The 26,411-nt window shown below is 49.0% G+C and overlaps 1 protein-coding gene across 15 annotated transcripts in view; it reads right to left on the bottom strand.

Annotated features, from left to right (window-relative positions):
* Positions 1-25,639, bottom strand: part of L1CAM (L1 cell adhesion molecule) — a 102,041-nt gene extending 76,402 nt beyond the window's left edge. For all 15 annotated transcript variants that reach the window (XM_083482760.1, XM_083482768.1, XM_083482769.1 and 12 more), the window contains exons 1-2: positions 25,541-25,639; positions 1,091-1,278 (exon numbers count right to left, since the gene is read on the bottom strand). In XM_083482760.1, the coding sequence (XP_083338886.1) occupies positions 1,091-1,278; positions 25,541-25,629 (277 nt within the window). In that variant the 5' untranslated portion in view covers positions 25,630-25,639. The remainder of the gene's footprint in view (positions 1-1,090; positions 1,279-25,540) is intronic.
* Positions 25,640-26,411: the final 772 nt, after the last annotated feature.

Here is a 26,411-nt window from a genome sequence, read left to right as displayed (position 1 = left end):
AATGTGATCAAGTAAAAGGATTTGTGGATTTGGGTCTAGAAGGCCAGGGGTCAACTTCCATCACAGCCATAGACACCTGGATGGTTGCGCTAAAGTTGCTATCTTAGGCCCACATTTCTGTCCAAATCATGGAATTGTATGTGCAGTCCATCTCAACAGGGAGGTTGTGAGGCTGGCAGAAGGAAGCGCTGTGAAGTTGTTTGCACACTGAAAGCATTATAGAAATTAGATGATATATTTAATGACTCAGAAAATATATTTAATGACTCACAAAATGTATAATATGTACAGAAATGTGGTCATAAAGGCAAGGTGTAGGTGAGTGCCAGAATCATCAGCTGGGTATAGCTCCACCTTTCTTTTCGTTGGCTCATGCTTCCTTCCCTTTCTGTCTCCATTTCTGCAAGCTCTGCACATCCACACCTTAAGTGATGCACATCTCTGTAGACTTACATTCATTCTCAAACCTTTGCTTCCTGACCTGTTACGATTGGCAAAATTTGCCCCTTTCATTAGTGTGAAGCATGTTGGGTGCTAACCATCCAAATAGGTCTGAGATGAGGGTGAGGATTGGATTAATGACTGCTGGTGTCGCAAGGCACTAGTACTTTCCTCAAGCAGGCAGGAGTAGTACTATTCCTCTATGCAGTTTCTAGGGGGCAGGGTATTTAGGGAGCTCCAACCAGCAACACGATACAGGTCCCCCATCTCTCTTACTTACCTACCCTCCCTCCCAGTTTCCAGACGGAATTGCTCTCTGCTGCACCAAAGGTTTAGGGAAAGGAAGGCAGGCAGACTGAGCGCTGGGAGGCACTATTACCCAAGGTTATGTGATAATATAAAAGCAGAGATAAATGCCTGGAACAGGGCTCTGAGAAACCAACAAGAATTGTAAAAGAAATACAAATGCAAACTGTCTGAAAAGAACCAACCACATGTTCTGACACAACAAAACATGGCCAGAATGCATCACCATCATCACAAGCTCTCACATTCGGGAAACATGCCACACGCGGCAGTAGTAAACCCCACCCTACCGCTTTCCAAAGCCACACGCAGGGGGAAAGATACTGATGCCATCACTACTCACATCCTTTGGGGAACTCGATGGACGCTGCTGGATCACAGAGGAGCAGAACCAACGGCCAGAGCATCAGCAAACCAGCCAGCATTGAAGCCATTTCACCTGGCACCCCTGGCCAGGGCCTCTCTCCAACTCTGGGCAGTGGCGCAGCAAAAGGGGAGCAAGCAGCATGCACCCCCCACTGTGGCTTGTGGCTGTGGGAGGAAAGAGGGAGGGAGGGAGAAAGAGACCGTTAGTGTAAAGAAAAAAGGGAAGAAACCCTGTGTAATCATCATTGTCCCCCTCCCCCACAAAACATCCTTTCCCCCAAGGACAACTGCACACGCAGCAAAAAGGAGCTGGAGAGGAGAGGGAGTTAATGATGCCTTCTGCGTTTATTTATTTCCATCAGCCTTCACTCCAACTTGTTGGAGGAGCATGCTGTGTGTACAAGTGGGTGAACCACCAGCCCAGCATCCCCAGTCCCAGACCGCCCCCACCAACAAAGCAGGATTACTAAAGAGAGAAGGAAAGAAGGGCGATCCCGAAATCGAAGTCAAGGCAAGATGTAGCAGGTCTTGGCCTAGGGTGCCGTGTATTTTCGAGGCAGAAAGGAAAGGGGAGGGGCCCTTTTGTTCAGGAAGGGAGGGTGGGTCACGAGAAGGCAGAGCGGGTGGGGGGCGGGTGAGTGAGGAAAGGTTTATGGGGGTTGGCGGCTGAAAGAGAAAGAGAGAGGCGATGGTGGATGGGGAAGAATAGTGGGTTGATGGATGGAGATAGCAAAGTAGGGAGGGTGGGAGAGAAGAGAGAGAGAGAGAGAGAGAGAGAGAGAGAGAGCAGAGGATGGAAAGAAAGCAGAGAGATAAGAATATATTATTATAAATGGAAAGATAAATAGATACATGGAAAGGCAGAATTCTAATAGTTCACACTGATGCTGTGCTCTTTATCCACTGATTGTCAATTTCCATACATCTCCTGCCCTTCTCCCCTAACAGATATTTCTGATGAATGGAAGAATTTTTTTTTAAGCAAGCAAACTGTGCATGTTCAGTAGCTCCAGAGGTTCTACTGATGTCAAGATATGGATGTGCCAGAGATAGAGATTTTCCTGGTTTTTAGCTGCATCACTTGCAGTGTACATTGGGCAAAGTCCAGACAAATACCACCAGGAGAACCAAAGGAATCTTGAACTCTCCATGGAGCATGGTGGGTGTGCAGGTGGGTGTAGCTTACAGAATCTGTTTTTTTATAACAAGCCTATTAAAATCTTCTAGATGAAGGAGTTTGCCTAAGAGAAGCCTGTAGAACTTCTGATCTTCCGAGTCAAACACAGAGCTTATCAGCCACACATGGTCCCCCACTGGTAAGCTGAACAAACCTGGCTTTGCTGCCTGCCTGGAGTTGCATAAACATGAACATTTTCTAAACAGCCCGCCAGGCCAAAAGACATGGCTTGCATCTGGTTTGGTCGGACATAAGTTGTGCAGGCCCAGCCTAACGTTATCTAATGGATGCACAGGAGATGGAAACATTTGAGACAGAGACTTCCCAGCTCATGCTCTTAATCAGCATGACGCCAGGAGTGCATTCAGATGTGGAGAATATTCAATCAGTTTTCCTAATTATAATGCCAGTACTTCCGTCTCATTTTGTAATGCTCCTTCACATCACTGACTGACTAGACAGTCCTATGTGTCAGGTCCACATCTGATTGTTCTGATATTACTAGCTAAAATCCTGTAATTCTGACAGGTGATATATTTGAAAGCAGGTTCTGCCAATCAAGGGGTGAAGGGCAGGCTTTGCCTTCTTCACAGCTGCGTCCCCATGACCCAGATGAATGAATGGCAGCCACTTGTGTACCGTATATGGAAGGAAGTAAAAGGGTTCATTTAGAGACACCACTGAGATCGCGTCTAAATTTGCTCCCTGCCCAGGTAATAAATATTAGGCTTATGCCTCTCTATTTAGCGCTATCCAGAGCTAGCCTTCTTGGTCACTTTAAAGCATGGATGAGGAGACTATGGCCCTACCTCCAGCCCCAGTTTAGCATGCCTAGTGGTCATGGATGATAGGTGCTGACAGTGTGACAGAAAGCTCAGAACTTCTTGACATTTTGCAGAAGACGTGTGCTTGTGGCTATTTTTTTCACCACTTCCCCCAATTTTAACCCCTCCCCCATGAAGGCCAGACTTTGCCCATGCACACAAGGCATGGTTCCACTGAAGATAAAATCTATACAACAGAAGCACTCTGTGTGCTGCCAGCACCCGTACAACCAGCCCTCCATACAGGAGGGTGCTTCTAGGCCGGCACCCACAGCCACACCCAAAAACCAGAGGATCAGCCACAGTGAATCTAATGCATACATTCCAGCATGTACCCCACTGACTCACAAATACGTTTTTGGGGTGGTATTTCCACACTGCCATAACACATGAGGAGAATAGCTGTTCATTTCTCTGTTGGCCATAAAGCGCTGCTTCACAATGAGTCAGAGCATAGGCCCAAGTCTTGTGTACTCACAGAAGCTCTTCAAGATTTGATGCAGTAGCTTTTTCCAGCCCAGAGCATCTCCAACCCTTTAGTTGGTGATGACGAGAACAGAACCTGGGACTTTAGGCATGCATAAATATGTGATCTAGCACTGAATTTCTGCAAATCTAGATTACAGAATATGAGGATGGAGACAAATTTCCTGGCAAATGGAATTTGGGCCAAAAGCTAGAGCACTGGCTAGGGTAGGATGACATCTGAACCAGCCCTGGAACCAGTTTGCAGAATGGCCTAGTTGGGCTTCAGGGACAGCCCTGGATTGTGCTTGGTTTTATTTTACTTCTAAATGAAATAAATTTAGGAGAAAAAACAAAATTGTGTTAGATGCTGCATTGTGTGGCCAGAGCCTTCCAACATGGCGGGCAGGACAATGTTATCATCTGTCTTGCACTATGCCGTGCCAGAAGCCTCAGATCACATGAGATGTGTGTGTTGAACGCTCAGAGACCTCCAGCACAGCAAGCTAGAAATGAAACATCAACTTCTTCCTGTTCCAGGGGTGACCTCAGAGCATGCAGATTGTCACAGTACGGTCTGGCGACATCAACTGGGCACGTTTAGCTTCCCTGTATATGCCTGGAGTGCACTGTGGGACCCATTCCAGATTCTACAATCCAATCCACTGCTTGAGCAGTGCACAGTTTTTCCGTTCCAGGCACTGCTAAAACTACCCAAGGTGAAACCAAGACAAATGACCATTTGCTGACTTATCTGCAACATTCTGGTGAGTGATGTGACCTGGTACCTTCCTTGGCTTCTCTCTGAATGGATATCAGGTGCAAGAGGATAGTAGAAGTGCCCTCCTGACCAGCAGAACAATGCAGACAACAAAGCAAAGACACATGCACATGTTTGTAAATGGGTGCTGGCATTTCTTAAGAATGTAAGAGATTCCTGCTAGATCAGGTCAAAGGCCCATCAGGCCCACCACCCTCCCATTGCAGTGACCACCTAGATGCCTGGTGGCATGTGCTCCAAGTAATTCTCCAGGGACAGTGCCAGAATTTTGAAAGCCATCCTGGCTTCTGATTTGATCCCGGAATATCCCTATTTCCCCTGCCAGTGCCAAGTTCAGGGAGCTGGTACTTGTCCTGAGCAGCAGGGGCAACTGTGAAAGAGTATCCTCCACGGCATCTCCATGGCCATTGCTGCCAGCCTCCCCCCTTGGGCAGCTCATAGTGGCTGCTGGAGAGGGGGTGAGGAGGAGGAGAGGCTGTCACCCCGTGATGCACCAGCTTTGAGGGGCAGGCCGAGGGCTGGGCCACCCTGCGCAGGAAGAAAGGGGCAGTGGAGAGGAGCAGGGCACCAGGAGTCTTGCTCTTCTTCTTGTTGTTTTTAAAAATGCTTTGTGAGCCTGCATCTACTCTTGCCCCTTTCTAAAATTTATTTAATGGTGTGTGTTTTTCTTTTTGCAAATCTGCCAAATAAAATCTGGATGAAGGGGTTTTCTCAGGATGGTATAGGGTACAGTGGTACCTCGGGTTAAATACTTAATTTGTTCTGGAGGTCCATTCTTAACCTGAAACTGTTCTTAACCTGAAGCACTACTTTAGCTAATGGGGCCTCCCGCTGCTGCCGTGCGATTTCTGTTCTCATCCTGAAGCAAAGTTCTTAACCCGAGGTACTATTTCCGGGTTAGCAGAGTCTGTAACCTGAAGCGTATGTAACACAAGGTACCACTGTATGTGTGCTATGTTCCATTGGTGGAAATGCTCTGCAGGGAGGGGGGAACAACAAAAAATGTGGGGTTGAGGAGGGTCAGTTGGGCAGGAGAGAGTGAGAAATGTCCCTATTTTCATCTGAAGAATGTGGGTGGGTATGTGATGGGAAGCCTTCATGTTTATGGGCCCCACATTCCCTGACTGCAACTCCCCATTTCCCTCCCATGTCTCCTGCCTTCCTCTATTCATCTGGCAATTACCAAGCGAGGGGCTTATATTGTTAGCACGGCGGGGGCTCAGTGAACAGCAGCCGGGATGCAGATGGAGCCAAGGGGGCAGCTATGGGGAGCTGAATAATTTAAGGGGGAGGGGGCAACCTGTCAGCTGTGTCTGCGGGGGGGGGGGTGAGCTCACAGGGGACAGGCCATGATTCTGATTATGCTACCCAGGAAGGTCAAGGCAATGCAAATAAAGGAGGGGACGAAAGAGGAGGAATCACCGGGTGTGAAAAAGAGAGATGTTTCTGATCATCCGTCCTTTTAAATCATAGGAGAATAGGCAGAATGCATGGCGTATGCTTGCTTAGCCTAAAGAAGTGGAGATTATTAGGCACCGGGGGAGACAGAGCTACAGTGTCTCAAAGGCTTTTTTTCTGAAAATGTCAGACAGGGGGGAAAATAAGACATGATGGCTAAGGAAGCAAGGATTCCCTTATTGGATCAGGCCAAGAGGCATCATAGACCAGCCTTCTGTCTGCAACATCAGCCAGCACAAGGCTTCAGGGGAGACCCCACGCAGGGTGTGGCTACACCCATTGTTTATGCCCAGAACAGTTGTACCTCAGGTTACATACGCTTCAGGATACAGACGCTTCAGGTTATAGACTCTGCTAACCCAGAAATAGTACCTTGGGTTAAGAACTTTGCTTCAGGATGAGAACAGAAACCGTGCTCCGGCAGCGCGGCAGCAGCAGCAGGAGGCCCCATTAGCTAAAGTGGTGCTTCAGGTTAAGAACAGTTTCAGGTTAAGAACAGACCTCCAGAATGAATTAAGTTCTTAACCCGAGGTACATACCACTGTATCTAGGAAGCATGGGGGTAGAATGCCTCTGATCCTGGAGTTTCTATTTTTAAAATGTTGATTTGTTGTGCTAATCGCCATTTGATAGACCTGGCCATTACCGTGTTTAATCTTTCTTATATATATAAAAATCCATTTAAACTAGTATCCATCAGTGTATTGTCTATTAGCAGGCTATGTGTCAGGTGAAGAAGAACTTCCCACAGTCAGTCCTGAACCTTTTGCCACTTAATTTAATTAGGTGACCCTAAATTGTAGTATTATGGGAATAAGAGAGAGAGAATAATCTTTATCCGCAATAAGAGACATAAGTCATAAGACCTAAGAGACATAAGCTGTGAGACGTAAGTGAAGCCCCCTCCCCCACACTTCTGCAGTGGGGCTGGGAAATGGGGCTCATGTCAGAGCCAGCTCTTAGAAAGAACAAGCCACTTCCACTTGGGGAAAGAAAGGGGTTGGACCATAGAGCTAAAACAGTATAGAATAGCATGCCACTCTGAACTTTTGTCACTGAACTTGAAAGCTTCTGTTTCGTGTCAATAAGAATTTGTCTCTATGATGCCGCTCCAATTTACCCAGTATCAGTCTTCACCCAACGGTGTATATTCAAGTTGTTACAAGAAATGCTGTTCAAATGGCACTGGGACTGGGAGTCCTTAGGCTGAACAGGATAACCCAACTTTCAATTACTGTAACTTTATATCCTTCAGACTTTTTTGGGGGGCGGGGGACAAGGTCTTTAGAAGTCCATTAATGTAAAACTGCAGTCCCATCCTACCTAATACTTGGAGAGCGTACATTGTCTCCATAATTATTGCAACAAGCCCTCTGAAACAGGCCAGTATCCCCTGTGGTCTTCGTCGTCTGCCCAGCATATAATAGCCAACTAACTTTTAACACCAACTTTCCACAACTAAAAAAACCAGATCAACAGCCAGGGAAGCTGGGGAGCCATAAATATGCTGCCTGACCTCAGCGTTCGCTGGTTTGAACCAACGATGTTTCTAGCACTCATAATTGCTAAGACAAGAAACAATCTATGCCTAGTGGGTCAAAACTTGGAGGTGGGTGGGGAGATCTGTGGCCTGAATTCAGGCCACAATCCGCATCCAGTCTGATCTCTCGCCCCCACCCCCACAGCCATTCACAGCAGGATCATGGGGAAGCAGCCGGTTATAGACAGACACTTTGGTGGCAGGAATCCTGCCAAAGAAAACAGGAAACTGTGCTTGGCACAATTCTGGACATCAACAGTGGTCAATGCCCCCTGAGCCCATCACAATGTTCTGTGGCAGATGGTTCCAGAGAGCAAGGAAGAGCTCCCTTCACACAAAGGACTGCTAATATACACAAACGCATGCTCATGCACAGAGCAACCTGGCCTGAGCACCTCAACCTAAATTGCTGCAGATTCATTAACACTCCTACCCTCCGGGTATTTGGATTGCAATGTGAAGTCTGCTCAAAACATAGGGGACTATAACAGACAGATAGAGCCCTATCATAGTGAGATGGGCAACTTGGAGTGGCAGGTTTTGGGTGCTGTTGACGGGCAGCAGAGTAGACAATATACAAATCTGACTCACAAAGCACAGCCCATTGGGAAGTTCTCCTGCACAGCTCTTGCTGAAATGAATGGGAGCTGTGCAAGGGCTGTTACTATACACATTATCATCGCCCACTCATTGCAGTGGGGCTTATGGAGGAGAACATCCAGTAGGATTGGTCCTGTGTCAGTTAGACTGTGTTCACACCATAAATTAAAAACATGACTTTCACCAAGGAATCCTTGTTGCTGTAGTTTACCCCTCACATGGCTAAAATTCCAGGCATCCCTGAGCAAACTAAAGTTTGCAGAATTCTTTGTGGAGGAGGCCTGGCCTTGTGCTTTAAATGTGTGTCAAGGGGGTGGTGTGTACACAGCCTTAATCAGAAGGGGCTCCGATTGGCTTTTCTGCCTCAGAAGCCAAATTGTCTTGGGCTGGCACACAGACACACAATGCAACACACACACACACACACACACACACACACACACACACACGAATGCCTTTCAGTCTTAATCCTCCCATCTACCCAGGCTAGGTCTCCTATCCAAAAAGCCCTTGGTGACCTTCTCGCTCATCTCTCCCCTTGCTGGTTCTGCTTGACCCAGCCCTGTCCCCCTGCTTGCTACCCGACCCCCCCACCTCTTTTAACCTTTTCATATTTCATCTCCCTTGGTAAAACAAACATCCACAGAAGCAGGAGAATTAATGAAGTAGGTGACAGGCCTTGTCAAAAGCCCTCTTAACAGGGGCTGGGAGTAGAGTTTTGGGGGGGAGAGATGGGGGGAATGACTGGAGAGGAGAATCTGATGACAGGCCCTAATCAAAAGGAACTGGAAATGTTTGCATGAGAAAAGGCAGCTCCCCATCTCCTCCGCCACTGGTGTGCCATGCGCAACAGCCTCTCCCCATATAAGGGCAGGAGATTTTTTTATTTCCTCAAGATAGTACTAGAGCTAAAATGTCCCATGGTGGGGTGGGGGGGTTCGAATCCTTTTAACTAGGACTATTGAACCGATTAAAGAATTTTAAATGTATTGATTAGCCGTCTTTTTTTTAAGCTGTGCATGAATTAATGGAGCAACTAAAATTCATTTTCTAGAATATTGCCAAGACCTCAGACTGAACAATGTATAAAATCAAATCAGGGGAGGAAAGCCCATAGCTCACTGCTTGAGCATGTGATTTGGATGGGGAACTTCTGAGGTTCAGCCCCAACATCTCCGGCTGAAAGGGATCTCAGAGCTGCCACCAGCTGCAGCACAAAGCAAAGGGGCTGCAGAGTTTTGTGGCGCGGCATTAAGCAGCATTAAAAATAAAGAAGCAGCCTGTCCGCCATCTGACCTGACGCCCTCTACAGGACAAACTGAGCATTGCAACAGAGCCCCTCCAATCCTCTGGAATTAACTGGATCTCTTGCACTTTCATTTGGAGATTTATCTGAGGCTTCAGTCTTTAATGAGAAAGTGAAAGGCTAGGAGGGATTAGAAGCTGCCCAGCTCACAGAGATCATGTCCTGCTCCACTAGGATCCCTCAGTTGTTGTTGTTGTTGTTGTTTTTAAAAATGCTTGTTTACAGCTAATATTCTGTTTTTCCACAGATCTCATTGCCTCTGAGACTCAACGGCTGGCCACTACCCTCTGCTGATGGAGAGCATCATGAAGCACATGCCTGGCCTCTTCTTCTCGCAGATGTGGGTGTTGGGTAGAGAAGGGGGTCCTGGGGAGCTGCATCTCTCGTGGCTTAAAAGCTGCTCTGCCTTCTAACTTTTGGCAGCTGTGAGCTGCATTGAGCCTAGTGTATTAGGAAAAGTCAGCACACAAAAGAGGATGGTGTGTGCCTCTAGAATCCCACCCTGGGCTTGCATTAGCACCCTGTGGAGCTGTGCCTGTAAGGCCTAGGTGTTGCTCAGAAGCCAACTTCCATCTCAGCAAACAAGGACAGCAAACAGAAGACAGAATTGGGGTTCAAGATGGCCTTAACAGACTGGGGAACTGGGTCATAACTAACAAAATGAATTTCAATAGGGCCAAATGTCACATTCTACACTTAGGCAGGAAGAACCAGCTGCATAAATATGGGGGGGGGCTCACCTGGATTACCAGTATCACATGTGAAAGGGATCTAGGGGTCTTAGTGGACCACAAGCTGAAGATGAGTCAACAGTGTGATGCAGCAGCAAAAAAAAACCACACCTGGAGAGCACCAGGTTGGGGAAGGTTGATATAGTACTTTGAGTGTTCAAAGATCCTACATTTACTGCTATAATGAAGTGTTTCATGGGCACTAGCATGTTGTGTTCCTTACAACAACTCTGTAAGGTAAGTTGCCATTATTATTACATCTTGGCGCTGTGGGTTAAACCACAGAGCCTAGGACTTGCCGATCAGAAGGTGGGCAGTTCAAATCCCCGAGACGGGTGAGCTCCCGTTGCTCAGTCCCTGCTCCTGCCAACCTAGCAGTTCGAAAGCACGTCAAAGTGCAAGTAGATAAATAGGCGGGAAGGTAAACGGCGTTTCCGTGCGCTGCTCTGGTTCGCCAGAAGCGGTTTAGTCACGCTGGCCACATGACCCGGAAGCTGTACTCCGGCTCCCTCAGCCAATAAAGCGAGATGAGTGCCACAACCCCTGAGTAGGCCACGACTAGACCTAATGGTCAGGGGTCCCTTTACCTTATATTGCGGAAGCAGCTGGATGGGGCTGAGGCTGAGAGGGAGAAGCTTGCCTGAGGCCACCTTGGGTGAGGAGGCAAAGGCAAGAATCAAGACCAGGTGGGGGGGCTGTTTCTTGATTTGCGGCTCAGCACAACCCTAAGCTGGTTTTCTAATTCTTATTGCATTCAGTGAGGCTTATCCCATTGAAAGTGTGTCTAGGTTTGCAGTCTTCACTACTTTGCTACATCAAATACATCTGCATAAGAAGGCACCCTGAGAAACAGAACTAGCCTCGAATCCTTCTCCACTGAGCTTCAGGGCTGGGAGACATCTCACCCATGAAAAGGACCCCTGCTTCTAAACCTTACTGGTCCACAACCTTTTCTTGCCTATCTCATTCCAACCTTCAGAGGCAGTCACACACAGTTATTCCCGTTGTTCTGGCAGGGAAAACCGAGTCCATATAATAGTGATGCCATTGAGCAGGCCCCTTGTGCCCGAAAACATACACAGACACATACAAACACAAACACACAACCCTAATCTGGTATTATGAAACATCTAAATAGCCCTTTTCACTCGACTTAAATATATATATATATCTCACATTTGCCCTCCCAACAACCCCATGAAGCATGTTACTATTGTTCCCAGAAGAGTGTGCAACAGCATTTCTGCTTGCCCAAGAGAATTATCTCCATTCTATAGGTCCATTGGTCCTCCAGATGTTGCTGAACTATAACTCCCATCAGCCCCGGCATGGATGGGCAGTGGCCAGGGACAATGGGAGTCGTAGTTCAGCAACTTCAGATGGGCCAAAGGTTCCCCACACCTGACAGTGATACACTGAATACAACCTATGATAAAGTAATAACAACCACAACAGCAAATTTGTATCTCTTCCTGCATGAATAAATGACGAGCTATTTACATATATGCTAGGGATATATGCACTAGAAACACCAACACTGAACATACTGTGGATTGACACTTTCTGCTAGAAATTGCTCCTTGGCACTCCATAGCTAATGAATTGAAATACACTTGTTAATGGAGGTCACCAGTCTCACTACCTCTCCTCCGTGTAGTTCAGGGGTGCCCAAACTTTTTTCAAAGAGGGCCAGATTTGATGAAGTGATCATGCGTGAGGGCCAACCAAAGTTTTTGAGCTTTTTTTACAATTTTAAACCAAAGTTGTCGAGGGCCGGATTAAATCAACCGGATTAGGCCCCCGAAACGGATTTTGGACATGCCTGATGTAGTTAAAAGATAGCAACAGGAAAGAACAGATCTTCCCTTTTTATTATTCTGATTTGGGGGGCAGGGAGCACTGCCAATGAATGACACTGATCTACACTGGCAACAATAGGGTCTTGCGGCACCTTAATCTGTTTTAAAGGGGCTGGTGGAACTTCATGCCTGTGGGGCAGTTACAGATTTAAGGGGTCCAAGTAATAAACTGTAACTCTTGGGGGGAGTGAATAGAATCACAGAATTGTACAGTTGGAAGGGAGACATCTAGGCCAAACCTCTGCAGTGCTGCCTGGAAAAGATCTCAGTTTAAAAGGCCTGGTGGCAGAGGAAGCAACCCCCCCAAAAAGTGATCTGTCTAATATATATCCCAATAGCAGCTGCACAATGTTCTTGCACAGGCGAAAAATTTTGGCAGGCTGGACCTGCATTTACGTACCCAACACCTGCTGCCAGAGGGGACCACCTTATCTTACTTCATGCCACAGCCATCACCTGTACTGCTCTTAGGCTACATACATACCAAACATTTAAGACATATTTCTCCGCCCACCCCCACCCCCTGAAAAAGAATTCTAGAAACTGTAGTTTGTTAAGGGTGCCAAGGAATGGCAGCCCTGTGGTGGGTAAGCTACAGCACTTGGGTGCTTTTAGTGCACGGCCGTGCGCAGCCTTAGAAACGGGCATTGTGGGTGTACTTAGTGCTGACCTGGGTCTCTTGTCAAATCACGCCCTCTGTGGTTTGCATATTGTGCGCAGTTCAGTCACCATGAAGCCTTGGAGTTTGGGGTGACAGTTGGTGTAGTTTGTCTCACGAGCACCTGCTCTTTATTTTTTGGCAGGTGTTGATTTGCAGGCACTACCCAGGTGAGGCGCATGCCAGGCATCCTGTGCGCAAAGAGCAGCCTCTTCCACTCCCTCGCTGCTGCCCTACAGGACAGTGCCACTCTGTGGTCTCCATAGCAACCATGGGCAAAGATAAGCTAATGAGCCTTAAGGACTCTGCCTACTAAACACACACAAAGGAGGGGGAGGCAGGGAAGGGGGAGGAGGCAGGATCCATAACTGTCCACAGGGAATTCAACCCAGGGGAATTGGCTTCTGCTCTAACCACTAAGCCCCAATCCTTTCCCAGAACCAGAAATCAGAGTCCCAGTTTCATTTCTCTTCTCCCTGCCTCTCTCAGCAAAACACAGCAGATCTGGCCATGGCAGGGGTCCCTGTGCAGGGAGATAAGAAAGGTCTGGTAGGCTGAGGGGTGAACAACCTCCATTTCTGCTCCTCCCTTGTCCTCATTTGCAAAAGAAAACATGCAAATCCCAACAAGGGAGAGGGATGAGGGGAAACATATTTATCGGGGAAAGGAGCAGTTCCAAGACTGGGGGGGGGGGAAGCCCCTTAAATCCCCTCTCTCTCTCTCCTTATATTTCCACCCTGAGAATTGCCCTTCTTCAGGTTCTATCAGCAACCCTCCAGGCTCATCAGGAAGCCTAAAAAAATTAAAAGCCCACCCCTGAAACCCACAGATTATGATAGTGATGATTACATTTGCATAATTACATAATTACATTTGAGGCCAGAGGAACATGGCCCGGCTCTGAGGCGTGGAGGCCGCTCCCTGCAAGGCCCTTTCCACCTGTCCTAGGGGGCTGGACCCACACTCACCAGCCCCACTGAAGAGGCTCCTCATGAGGCTAGAGGAACATCGCCCGGCTAATGTTTTATTGATTTATTGATTTAATATGCTATAAACCACTTTGAGATTTTTATTAAAAATACAAAGCGGTGTAGAACTTAAAAAATAAATAAATAAAATAATCTCATCCTGCCTCTCAGGGGCTGGGGGGGTATGGGGGGGGCTCCACCACCCCTGTGTATCTTGACACCACCTCCAAGTACTCTGAAGGACAGGGGTAGGGAAGCACCTTTAAGCTCAAGGGCCACATTCCCTGGCAGGCAGCCTTCCAGAGGCCAGCATGAAGTGGTAGGCACGGCCATTGGCGAAAATGTGATCAGAGCAACAAATGTGACTCTTACCTTTGCACAGTAGACTACACAGCAGCCCTGCAAAAGTCAGAGGTTAGTGTGCACACGCATGTGCCCACACGCATACCCCACAGTCTCCATCCAGGCTGGGTCAAAAGCACCTGGAGGGGCCCCTGGGACCCCTGAGCCTGAGGTTCCCCACCTTTCCTTTAGGATGGTGAGATGCAAAGTGGCAGGTAGGGATCATGTACCTTTAATCCTTATGTAGAAGAAGGGATTTTGGCAGCTGCAGTTTCGCACTCAGAGCTGAGCGGGGAAAGACTCACAGAACTCTTCCGCACAACTATTAAGGCAAGAGATTAAGTCCTGCCACCATTCTTTGCGTCTGCTCACCCACCCTCTTATCCATGACTGAGCAGGAACCCCCATGGCAGACGGCTCTTTTGGGTCACTGCGCATAAATACACTGATTCTAGCCATTTGTTGTTGGGGGGGGAGATTACAAAATGCTGAAACATCTACACTTTGCATAAAGATCTGGAGAAGATATTTTTTGCAGTTTGCTGTGTTTCTTTAAAATAATGTGCCTGCAGCTTCCTCTGCAGCTTGGAGGGGTCCAAGGAACCTGTTGGGATAATAAGGGCAGGCAGGTTTTCAGAGCCTCCGAGCAGCACAGAGACTGCAAAACAGGGCAGCAAGTGCAAATGCTCCACCCCTAAGTCCAGACTGAATGCTAATTAAAATCTTGCAATCTCATTTTATAAACAAAAGGGGGAAAGCCACCCTTTCCCCCGCAAAGGCCACTTCCCTTCCCACCATCCCCGGAATTACTGGATTCCTGTCAAGACACTTCTCAGAAATTATGAGTGTTTGGCCTTCCAGCCTCTCTCCAGCTCCCTTCACTCCATTCTCTTTCTGGGGCTAAGAATAGACTCCAGGTGCCCTGAAAGCTAGTCTGAATGGCCTTGAGTATTCAAAGCAGCTTAGGAACCCTATGAAACCCTTTCAGCATCTTCTGCTCTCATACAGCCGCATCACAATTGTTAAATGTGTCTGTGGATAAGTTCCAAACCATAACCAGATGTAAAGAAGACTATCTATCTATCATCTATCTATCTATCTATCTATCTATCTATCTATCTATCTATCATCATTGGATCTGTGCCTCCCAGGATCCCACAATGCATGTCATATGGATAGGATGGATTCTCTATGACCCCCAAATGCTGAAATAATACCAAAACCCACAGAATGGAAAATCGACCCAAGGCAGCCTTATGTCGAGATGGTGCTGTCCTGTACTGAGAGTACCTGGTGGGTATAGGCAGGGCAGGGGGCGCCACAAACCAAGAGGGATCTACCAGCATCACTTCTCCATCTGCAAAATGAAGCCACAAATTGCTCCAAGTTTAAAATTAAACAACAGCACAGTCCTAAAGGTCACTAATGGAGGGAGGAAGGAGAGGTCCCTGCAGCCAGAGGAGAGGCAAAGGGGTCATCTATTCCTTCTTTGCTCCAATGGGAGGGAATTATCTACAGAGCCACCCATAGAATGGCATAATTCCAAAGGGTGTATTGAGGAGATGGGTATATCCACACCCGTCCCTGACACACACTGTTTCCCCCTTTCTCCATTGCTGGAAAATCACCAGAACATGTACAATGGCAGAGTTTTCCACCCACGTATGGCCCTGCTGAGAGTCCTTCTCTGATGGAGGGGCCCCTCCTCCTCCTTCCTAAAGCCCCCTCAGGCAGCCTCAAGGTTTGCTTTCTTGCACTTGTATGTTAAGTATGGTATATAAATGATTAATAATATTATTGCAGCTCTCTGTTAAATGGCCCTCCTCCTTTATGCCCTGTTCATGATGCCGGCCAGTGCATTCATGAGCCGTTAGGATGCTCTTGGTCCAAAGGCACATTGACAGGTAGGGAACTGGGTCACATACAGGTGGGAATAAACTAAAACTTTTAAGTGTGGTCTGTGTACATGGGTGAACATGGGTGAACATGTACACACCAGTTACACGCACAAGAGCAACAGTTTGGCTTGGATTGCTGAGGGCAGATTCACGTGTCCAAATGATTACTCTGACCCTGAAGACCAAAGAGAGACATGAGACTTTTCTAGAAATCCAGCCTGTGCTTTTGCAACTCATTTGCAAAACATTCTGGCTTGGTGTCATTGGGCTGCAGCCCAGCAGGAGTCTTGGGCTGGGTCATTCCCATTGCTGGGAAGAGGATTTCATGTGGGCCTCCTCCTTCTTGGAACAGGCTGATTCATGCAGCTGGAAGAACTGGAGAGGCAGAGGCAGGCTTCTTCCCTGCGCCACCTCCCCGTTGCCCTGCTTTGCTGGTGCCCCACCATTCCTGCTGCCCCTGCCCAGCTCACCACACCCCCAATGATCCATCAATGCTATGGGTCCCACTAGCTCTGCTTGGGGCCTCAATCAAGTCCCCGATTGTAGCCATGATGCCCTGCGGATGGGTCAGGCTGAGGGCGAGGCAGCGGAAACTTGGGGGCAGCCGAGCCGTCCTGTTGACAACACACAGCAAGTGCACAACAAGGCGCTGATTGTTTGGGACCCAGATTCCAGAGGAGTGATGGCAGCTCAGGCTGCAGGACGACTGCAAGAGCCCCCAGAACAAGTCTGTTTCACAGAGCATAAAGCCAAAGAGAGGGAACCGCAAAGGCCTTCCTCTCTTGCCAGTCCAGCCGCATCTTGGCTCTGAGCCCACCGAGGTAGGAGGGGCTGCTCAGAGTGGCAAGGAAGAAACATGTGACACGGTAGAGGCTGTGTACACACTTTAGTTTTTTAAGCATGTTTCAAGCATACAATTTCCCCACAAAGAATCCTGGGAAAGAATCCTTAGGCAAGAACCAGCTGCACAAATATAAGATGGGGGACACCTGGCTTGCCAGTAGTAAATGTGAAAAAGACCTAGGGGTCTTAGTAGAGCACAAGCTGAACATGAGTCAACAGTGTGATGCAGCAATAAAAAAAGCTAATGCTATTCTAGGCTGCATCAACCCAAGTCTAGTATCCAGATCAAAGGAAATAACAGCCCTGCTCTATTCTGCCCTCGTAAGACCACACTTGGGGTACTGTGTCCAGTTCTGGGCATCACAATTTAAGAAGGATATTGACAAGCTGGAACATTTGCAGAGGAGAGAGACCGAAATGATAAAGTAAACCAAGTCTTATGAAGAACAGCTGAAGGAGCTGGGTATATTTAGCCTGTAAAAGAGGAGAATGAGCGGAAATATGATAGCCATCTTCAGATATCAAAAGGGTTGTCACATGAAGGATGGAGCAAGCTTGTTGTTGTTGCTGTTGTTATTTCTCCTGCCGTGGAGGGTAGGACCCAAATCAATGGCTTCAAGTTACAAGAAAATAGATTCTGACTAAACATCAGGAAGAGCTATTTGACAGTGAAATGGACTCCAGTGACAAGAGTTGGACTCTTCTTCCTTGGAGGTTTTAATGCAGAGGTTGGGTGGCCATCTGTCATGGATGATCTGGTTGAGATTCCTGCATGGCAAGGATTGGACTAGATGACCCTCGGGATCATAGCTGTCAACTTTTCCCTTTTCCTGCGAGGAATCCTATTCGGAATAAGGGAATTTCCCTTTAAAAAAGGAAAACGTTGACAGCTATGCTCGGGATCCCTTCCAGCTCTACAATTCTACAATTCTATGAGTCTAAGTGTAGTTTAAGGGTGCTGGGAATTGCAGTTCTGTGCCAGGTAAACGACAGTTCACAGGATTCTGCTTGGGAGAGGGGGAGCCGTGTGTTTTAACATGTGTGGTATGTACCCAGCCAGAAAACCTTTCAGGTTAAACACTTGCTCCTCTCAGCCTACTTGCATTCAATCTCACTCATTACACTCATTAACAACCCTAAATGGTTGTGACAGGTGATCTTCCCCCAGGTGAATTAACATCCAGTAGACAAGCAAAGGAGACCTCCTGCAAGGTGCCCTCTCCCTGGGACTCCGAAATAGCCTGTCTCCTTCAATGTAACAACACCCACACCCACCCCAAAGAAGCAAGTGTGACATAGTGCGTGGAATACCAGCAGCCCTGTTACCCATTGCAAGCTGAAAACAACGAACTTTTGCCCAACCAAGCCAAGAGAGGAAACAAAAGCAAAAAGCAGGCAATAGCTTCTCAGACTGCAGCCTCCTTCCTTCGCTCCTTTTGCATGGCTCAGAAAGTCTCCATTTGCCATGAACAAGCAAGAGAAAGAAAGAAACCTGAAAAGTGGGAGTGTGATGTCTCTGCCAAACCCAGACCCTGTCACTCCTCAGAGCAAGGGAAGGTGTGTTGTCATCATCATCACACACATATGCAATTGCACTGCCTTCGTTCATTTTGGTGGAACTTACGAGTCAGGAAGATGCTTCAAAGGGCAACACAACTGACACTCCTAGTTGTGGAGGCAGGAGAAGGTGACAGAGGTGCCAAGAGGTTGGAGGCAGCCCTCCTGTGCCGTGTTAGAAATCAGCCAGGCGCCAGGCGCATTTTGTGATTGGCGCAGGGCCAACTGAGGCCACCTGGAGATCTTGGGGTGCCAGGCTGATGACGGGGGAAAGCAAAATGTCACTTAGGGAAGGATCTGAAATACTTTCCTTGAAGCTTGAATTTGTTTTATTATGGATTGTTTTATTTGATGTTTTAATGTGTTGTGAACCGCTTTGAGATTTTTTCCCTTTAAAATATAAAGCGGTATAGAAACGAAATTAATACAGTAATAAAAATAAATTCCACTGCAAAAAAGGCACCTAGACATTCCATTCTGGTGACTGTACCCTATGCTTAAGGTGCCCTTTGACGATTAGATTATATATCTGAGTTTCCAACACTGGACCCAGAGTCCCATGCTCAGCTTCCCCCTCCCCAGCCCTGAATACTCCCTCCCTGCTGCTGCCATTGCTGTCCTATAAAACCCCCTTTAGAGAGCTGGGTCTCTGCCCCTGCCTGCTTACTTTTTGTAACCCTTTGGGTGGTACATGCTGGAAAGCAAAGGCAGGCTCCAACCACTGGCCATTTTTATTGGCCCAGAAACCTTGGAGCCCCACCAAGGTTCAGAGACATTTCTGGAGAAATTTTAGATGGTGGGCAATGCCCAGTGAGGCTTGCTAGCGCTCTCTTCAAGGCACTTGGCTGTGAGGCCCCAGATTGTGGCCCCAAAGTCTGCACTTAACAGCTTTACTAAGGGCAAATTTGATATTTGAGTAGGACAGCAAGTAACCTGAGCTAACCCTTAGTCTCTGCCCCACCTCCTCTGGAGGACTGGGGATTGCCACGAGGAGAGGCAGGATGTGGAGGGTGGTGTGCAAATGTTGCATTCAGTAAGAAATCTCAGGATAATTTGGTTGAATGGCTTTCGCTCAGGGTTAGAAGCAAGTCGAAAACATGTTGGTGTCTCAACAGTTATTAATTCCAGATGGCACCAACACTAGACACCTCTGCTAATTAATATGGGGTGTAAAGTTCACTGGCATGAATGGAAGCTGCTAAGACTGTGGATCTTCTATATTTCAGTGTTACCTTCCCAGTGCATTGTAGCCTATGGGTTGGATTTGTCCTGTATGATGTGGAAACCTTGCTTTTTCTCAAGGCCTTACAAATTAGACAAGAGCCTCACATACATTTTTACTAGCCCCTTGCCCCTACTATATGAGTCACCTGCAGCTGGTGAGTAGCCTAGCCAGCTCTCTTTCAATGATCTAAGCTTCCTTACTTCATCACCTTTATTGCAGCACTTAATTGCCAGAGGTGACCAAGCAACTGGCTATTTACCATGGTGGCAGGGTTTTCAGCTCTGTGCTTCCAGCTATCTTCTCTGAAGCCCCTTCGGTCTGCTTGTGGTTTGCTGGCAAGTCAGTGGTCCAGCCTTTGAGGAGAAAGGGCCCTTCCCACATCATGACACTACAGAGAGGACTGGGCACCCAGACCCCTGGGGTCCTCCATCCTCTGGAAGCTGGAACAAAAGTCCACACTCCTCTAGCAAGGCCTTGTGGTGGAAAGTCAGAAGAAATTGGCTTGTTTGGAAACATCTCTTTTATATACAATATGAGAGAAGGACTTTGAGGAACAGCAGAGGGGGAAGAGACTGAGAATCCAGCTCTTTCCCCATCCCATCCTCTGAGTTTATTCCTGCAGGTGCTGAGTGGGGGCAGCAGGACACACAGAGAGAGACTCTAGGCAGGCAAATACAGCAAGATGAAAAAGAGATGCAGGGAGGTGAGTCACTATGGGTCTGGTTACAGAGATGGACGTGCAGGTGCAGCCCTGGGTGGGGCAAGGGAACTGAGGGTACAGCGGCTGTGCCAGGCAGCAGCAGCAGTTGTGGATGAAACCCCCAGGCCCTGAGGTAGCTGCAGGTGCCAAGAACCCCAGCCTCCTCCTTCCCTCTCCCCACCCCAAACAAAGCCCTAAAGTCTCCACTCTCGGTCTCCACTCTTGCTGCACTGAGAAGCAGAAGGCTGGGGACAAAGCAGGAGAGAGACAGAGAGAGAGTCCCAGGAACAAAGAGCTTTTCATGAAAAGGCAGGAAAGAGAGACCGTTGGGCTCTAATGTGGATGGAAGAGGTGAGAGAGCTGGGTGGCAAGAAGGAGAAGAGTGTGGGGCATTTGTCAAGCCTGTGGGGAGGAGGGGGCAGATCAGACAGCAGGGAGGGTTTTGGGTCAGGGCCGAGGGCATCCGTGCAGTTGGGCAGAGCCGGCCTTGGGATTCCTCTCTATCCTGCCACCAGCTCTATTGACAAGGTGGATTGATGAGGAACATGCCAGACCATAATTCCTCGTTGCCTGGGCAACATGCCGCTATCCGTCCCTCTCCCCACCACGCAGCTCCTGCCTCAGACAGATTCCTCCCGTAAATCAATTGCCACCTGCTGCCCCTCTCCCCCCTCCCCACCCACCCATCACCTCCTTGTCAGGGCGGCGGGGGGGGGGGAGGCTGGGGGCATCCAGGGTTATCTTCCATAGCTCCGGGAAGGGGGATTTTTTAATCATTAAGGAAAGCTTGGGAATCAAGCTCCTGACCTAGGTAGGGTGCACACCCCCAGAGGATATTCTCCGGCAGAAGTCCCATAGAAGTGAATGGAGGGTGCTGTGGAAAACCACAGCCATGCTGTGAGGAGGACAGCGTTATTTATTAAACTGGGGAGAGGAATTGATCCTTGATGTGAGGAACTCCTGGCCTTTCCTTGGGTGGGCTGCTTTAGCATCAGGCTTTGGAGCCAGGAAAAGGAAAGGAAACTGGGGAGTTAGATGGAGTTTGGGGCCTTAACCTACATAGATGCCCAGGATATTGTAAATAAGGGTGTTTTTTCCTTAACAGAAATTCAAGACCAATTACCCAGATACCGGAATTATGTGCTTCAATGTTAATACTCCCTCTTGTTATTAGGCTGGTGAAAGTGATAATTAAATAGCCTCTCTCCCTAATAAGGAGCCAGCCAGACAGCAAAACAATATTGCAAGCTGCCAAAAAGGGACGGGGGGGGGGCGGGATTGGATGGCAAAATGTTTTCCCTCCCCATCTTCTGACTGCCATAAAATCAAAATCAGATTTGTTCCAGCTGAGATTTGGGGTTATTTAACTTCCCAGGATACAATGCCTTTTCATGCTGATCTGCCCAGCATTTGGGGAATCTCAGGGCCCTCATCTTTCAGGACAGAAAATGCCATTGATTTTCATTCATTTTCCTAACTACTCACTTGATTGCAGGAGGGATTTATGTCCGGTGTGTGTGTGTGTGTGTGTGTGTGTGTTTAATTGGCTGTAGTTGTGCTGTGTCTGGTAGAAATCCAAGGATTGGAGTGTTCACAAATGCTGTTTTCCAGCTCAGAGGATTTCTTGGTCAGCAGGTGTTCAGCCCAAAATATTAGACTTCTGCTGTGAATATTCTGGGTTGCATTTCCCAGTAAGATATTTCTCCCTGGCAAGGGCATATCCCCATTTAAGCTCAGAAATTATTTCCCCCTTATTGGAATCGAAGGAGAATTCAAGGTGATTTAAGAGGGAGAGGGGAGTCTTCCTGATCTCTGCTTTTTTGCTATATATAAAAGTTGATCGAATTGAGAGGGGAGAAACTTTGATGCCTTCCTCTCTCAGAAGCAGCCTTTGCCAACCTGGTGCCCCCCAGGTGGATGAGACTTGTAGTCCAAAGCAACTGGAAGACTTCAGCTTGGTGAAGGCTTCTTGGGATTTTGCTCCCCTAGATGGGGCAAGAGGAAGAGGATGTGTGCTTGGATTGGTCAGATGTAGTTTTGCCGCCCCCGCCCCCCAAGATGATGGTGATGGTGAACTGGCAATACCCTGTTCTCTGAATGAGTGAGCAGTGCTTGCTTCCCTAAACAACAGCTTGCTTAGACAGTTGCACCTCCTAAATGCAATTTTTTTATTTACCTCTGTAAATAAATGTAAATGATTCGGTGCACATGTTCAAAACACTCAGTTTTTAAATTGTTGGTTTGTCATCAAATTAATGGGTTCTGAAAACAGATTCTGGGGCTGATAGCTCTGCTTTGATTCCAATACCACACTGGGGGCAGGGGTGCCTCCTTGAATAAAGTATTGGGGGGGAGGTAAGCCCTGCCTCACATAACAGACCACAAGACAAGGCATGAGCACACCATTTGAATAGCAATGCCCATCAACTTGGGGGGAGGCTGGCCCCCTCAAATATTTTATTGGGGAGGGGAAAGGACCTTGGCCCCTAGGAGTTGGCTCGTATCAGTGGCGTAGCGTGGGTTGTCAGCACCCGGGGCAAGGCAAGTAATTTGCGCCCCCTAACCTGTGGATTTGCGCCCCCTAACTCTAACCCCCAGATGTTGCACCTGGTGCGGCCAGCCCCCCCTGCACCCCCCCACGCTATGCCACTGGCTCGTATGGCTGGGGGTGTGCAGAAGAAGGAGCCAGATACAAGCCGAGCCTTTGCTTTTGCCCATGCACACACACACAACCTGCCATCAGGTCCACAGACACTTCATCAATCTCAGCAAACCTGTGGCGTGTGTGTGTGTGTGTGTGTGTGCAAAACCGCTATGATCTAAGCATAGGAAAACAAGCCCCACCCAGCCCAGGAAATACGGCCTGAAGTTAGCAGCAAATCATCACACACAGGCACAGACCTGTGCAAACCACCAACACCCGACTCTCTCTTGTGTGCAGCATTTCACTTTTAAATAGAGAGGGGTCTGGGCTCATTTGAAGCCTCTGACCTGGCAGCTGGGGGGGGTAAGGCAGATGCAGGCAGTGAGGTGTTCTCTTCATTTGATATTGCTCCAGGTGTCCTCACATCTGAAGGATGCCAGCCTCACCCTTCAGCTTTTAGGGCTGAGCCTGGGAGAGCGGTTGGTCCCACTCAAACACTCCGTGCATGCAAAGCACAGCAGATTTTCTCTCTCTCTCTCTCTCTCTCTCTCACACACACACACACACACACACACACACACACACACCGATGTTTATGGGCTGATGGGAGTTGCAGTTCAAAACATCTAGTAGGTGCCAGGTTGGCACAAGAACACATCCTGGAAATTCTTTACTTCTAGGAAACACCTCCACAAAGGCACCATGCAAGCACTGCAGGCCTGGGCTGTGCACATGCCACCACCCACCATATCTGCACAGCATAATATGAGAGGCACATGCAACCCTTTTCTCCTTTACACACAACCTGTCTCTCCTCCACACACAACTGACTGCACACTTAGGTCTGCATAATGCACTCATCACATGCACACCAGTATTATGTTTCAGTAGCCATGAATCCATCAACGGACTTACACCAAACCCTTTGAGAAGACCTAGAAACCCACCAATCATTCACATTCACACACACACACGTTGTTACATTACTCTGTTGCACATGCCTGCAAAGCAGATTTTCACAGACATATAAACTGTCAAAAGATTGTGGACCTCAGGATCATGTCCATCGCCAGCACTGCCCCCCCCCCCGAGAGAGACACAGCAGCAACACCATATACACAAAACCCCAAGCTCTCCCCACTGCCCCTCCCTATTCTGCACAACACAACACAGCCCCCCCTCACACACACATACCCCATGCGATCAACATTCCTTCTCACCTGCAAAATTCTGTTATTCACATATAGCCAACTCACACACGCATTTCAAGCTCTGCATGTGCAACCCACAACCTGTACACACACACAACCAGTATCCATCTTCCAGTACCATCTTCCAGTCCTTACTCACAATGATTTCATTCCTGCCTCCCAGTGCTATTTACAAATTCTTCCAGAATAGCACAACCTTGCACAACACCTCCAAAACAGAGTGATGCTCCGAGTAACTACTTCCCCCGTCTGATGCCTCCTCTCAGACACATGCAAACTGTAGTTTTAAAGAGCTCCCATCTTGCCTTCCATGGATGCAGAAATAATTGAAAAAGATGTGTTGCCTGAAGCAGCAGTCCAAATGGTACCCTGCCTCCCACCAACAACTTAAATATATATATGATACATTAAATAATTAACTACTTGCTGCTCTTTAATGGCCGCTGCCCGAAACCTGCCGCCTGAGGCAGACCCTCTCACACTGCGTAATGGTCATCCTCCACCGCGGACAGGAATGGTAGAGCCTTCTGTTTTAGGCCCAGATCCAGCTGCCACACCCTTTCGATGCTCTCCCTCCCTCTCCCCCTCCAACCATAATTCAACATCTTCGCCCACAAGCTGCCCGCGATTCCCACAGCATCCTTGCCAGCACACAATGCTTCCCCTTCTCACACACCGAGGTCCACAGCGTGCTCTTTCCCCCACATCCAGGCACATGCTCCAGCCTCCTTAGCGCAGATGTACACAGGAGAGACTCATCATCACACACCATTCTGCTATCCTTCCTCCCTACCCACACACCCAGCTCCCTCCCTCTCTCTCTCTCTCTCACACACACACACACCGTCTTGGCACAACCCTTCTAGCGCACACAACTCATTCTGAAGACAATCTTGCCTCGGCTTCCACTCCTGGAATACTCCCCTTCCTCAAGCAAGCCCTCATCCTGGCATACAATGGTGCACACATCTGTTTCCCTGACACATCCCCATCCTTGGCACATTCTCACACTCAAGGGGCCCTGCTGGCTGCCTCCCTCCCGCCTCTTCTCTCACACATCCCTTATTACTGCCCCCAAAAGACCCTCATACATCTTCCTCTGAGAGGAAAGAGCTAAAGATGGCTTGCACCTAGAGATTTTGCCTCTCCCCCCCCCCGCCCCCGCCATCTTCTCCAGCACATCTCTTGGCCCTTACATTCCCATGCACCCTCCCCGCAAGAGGGGTCCCTTCCCCTGCACCCGGAGGGTCTCCCCTTCTCGGCCCCTTCTTCCCCGATTCCCTCCCCTGGATCCTAGCCCCACGGACACACACTCAGCCAGCCCTGAGCCCTGACCCACAGCCGCCACCACACGCCCCGCAACTTCTCCTAGAGACAGATGCGGATCGAGGGCGGGGAGGGGGCGGGTGGGCTGCACCAGCCTATTTCTTCTAAGCGGGTTGTGCGTGTTCCACTAAGGAACCCCTCAGGTCTCCTTTATACCCCAAATTTAGAAGAGCACCCCCCCCCCACTCCAGATCCTGACAAAGGCGGGAGGAGGGACAGCCCTCCCAGCGAGGGGACCCATCCTCTCCCCCAACCCCGAGGCTCCTGCCGAGGCCGGGGAGGGGGTCCCCGCGGCAGCCCCTCCTGCCTCCTACCTGAGCCGCGCCCGTCCCTCCGCTCGCCCCGCAGCCGCCGCCTCGCCGACTCCTGCTGCTCCTGCTGCAGAGCCCGATCGATGTGACATAATCGGCGGCGGCGGCGGCGAGAGTCCCCTCCCTCCCCGCCCCGCCCTGCCCCCTCCCTCCGCCCTCCTCCCCTCCTTCCCGGGCTCTGGTTGGGCCCCAAAGCTGGACGGGGAGGGGGGGATAAGGTAGGCATCGGCTGGGGCGGGGGGGGAGAAGGGAGTGCCCCCCTCCACTCCCCGGCCCTGCGCTAAGGAGAGTTGGGGTGGGGCGGACTGGGGGGGGGGAGAATGAGCGCAGCCTCTCCTTCGCCACTTTTCTTCCTCCGCTTGGACGGGAGGAGGGGGTGCCCCAGCGGGTGGGTTGCACCTCAAGGGTCTGCCGCCGGACGCCTGGGTCCCTCCCCACCCCACCCCCGAGCCTGGGGGGAAGGAAAACGAGCCGCAGCAGGGATGCCAGCAACGGCATCCAAAAATCTTTGGCTTTCTGCTCGCATCTTGGAGGAGGAGACGGTGCAGCGACGAAGTAGTAGGGTGGGATACGCACAGAGACATGTTTTTAATTGATATATAGATAAATGTAGCCAAGACCACCTTCTTAGCTGGGCTCGTGGGAGAGGGAAGGAATTTAGGAGCCTCAAAACGGGATTTGGAAGAGCTATTTGAAGGTCACAAGCCCCACATCTTCCAGTCTCTCCCCCCCCCATCCGCCCTCATACACACACTTTTAGAGGGTGCCCTTTTGATGCCACCTTTGTGTAGGTGTGAGAGTTGATAAAAGCAAAACGTTTCTTAACAAACGTCCAAAAGACTCAGAAATGGGGAGTTTCGAAGGGAGAGCTTGA

Source organism: Podarcis liolepis (assembly GCF_965112155.1).
Source record: "Podarcis liolepis genome assembly, chromosome: 17".
Lineage (NCBI taxonomy): Eukaryota > Metazoa > Chordata > Lepidosauria > Squamata > Lacertidae > Podarcis > Podarcis liolepis.
Note: the sequence above shows the minus strand (reverse complement) of the source record. Positions and strands in the feature narration are given on the sequence as shown.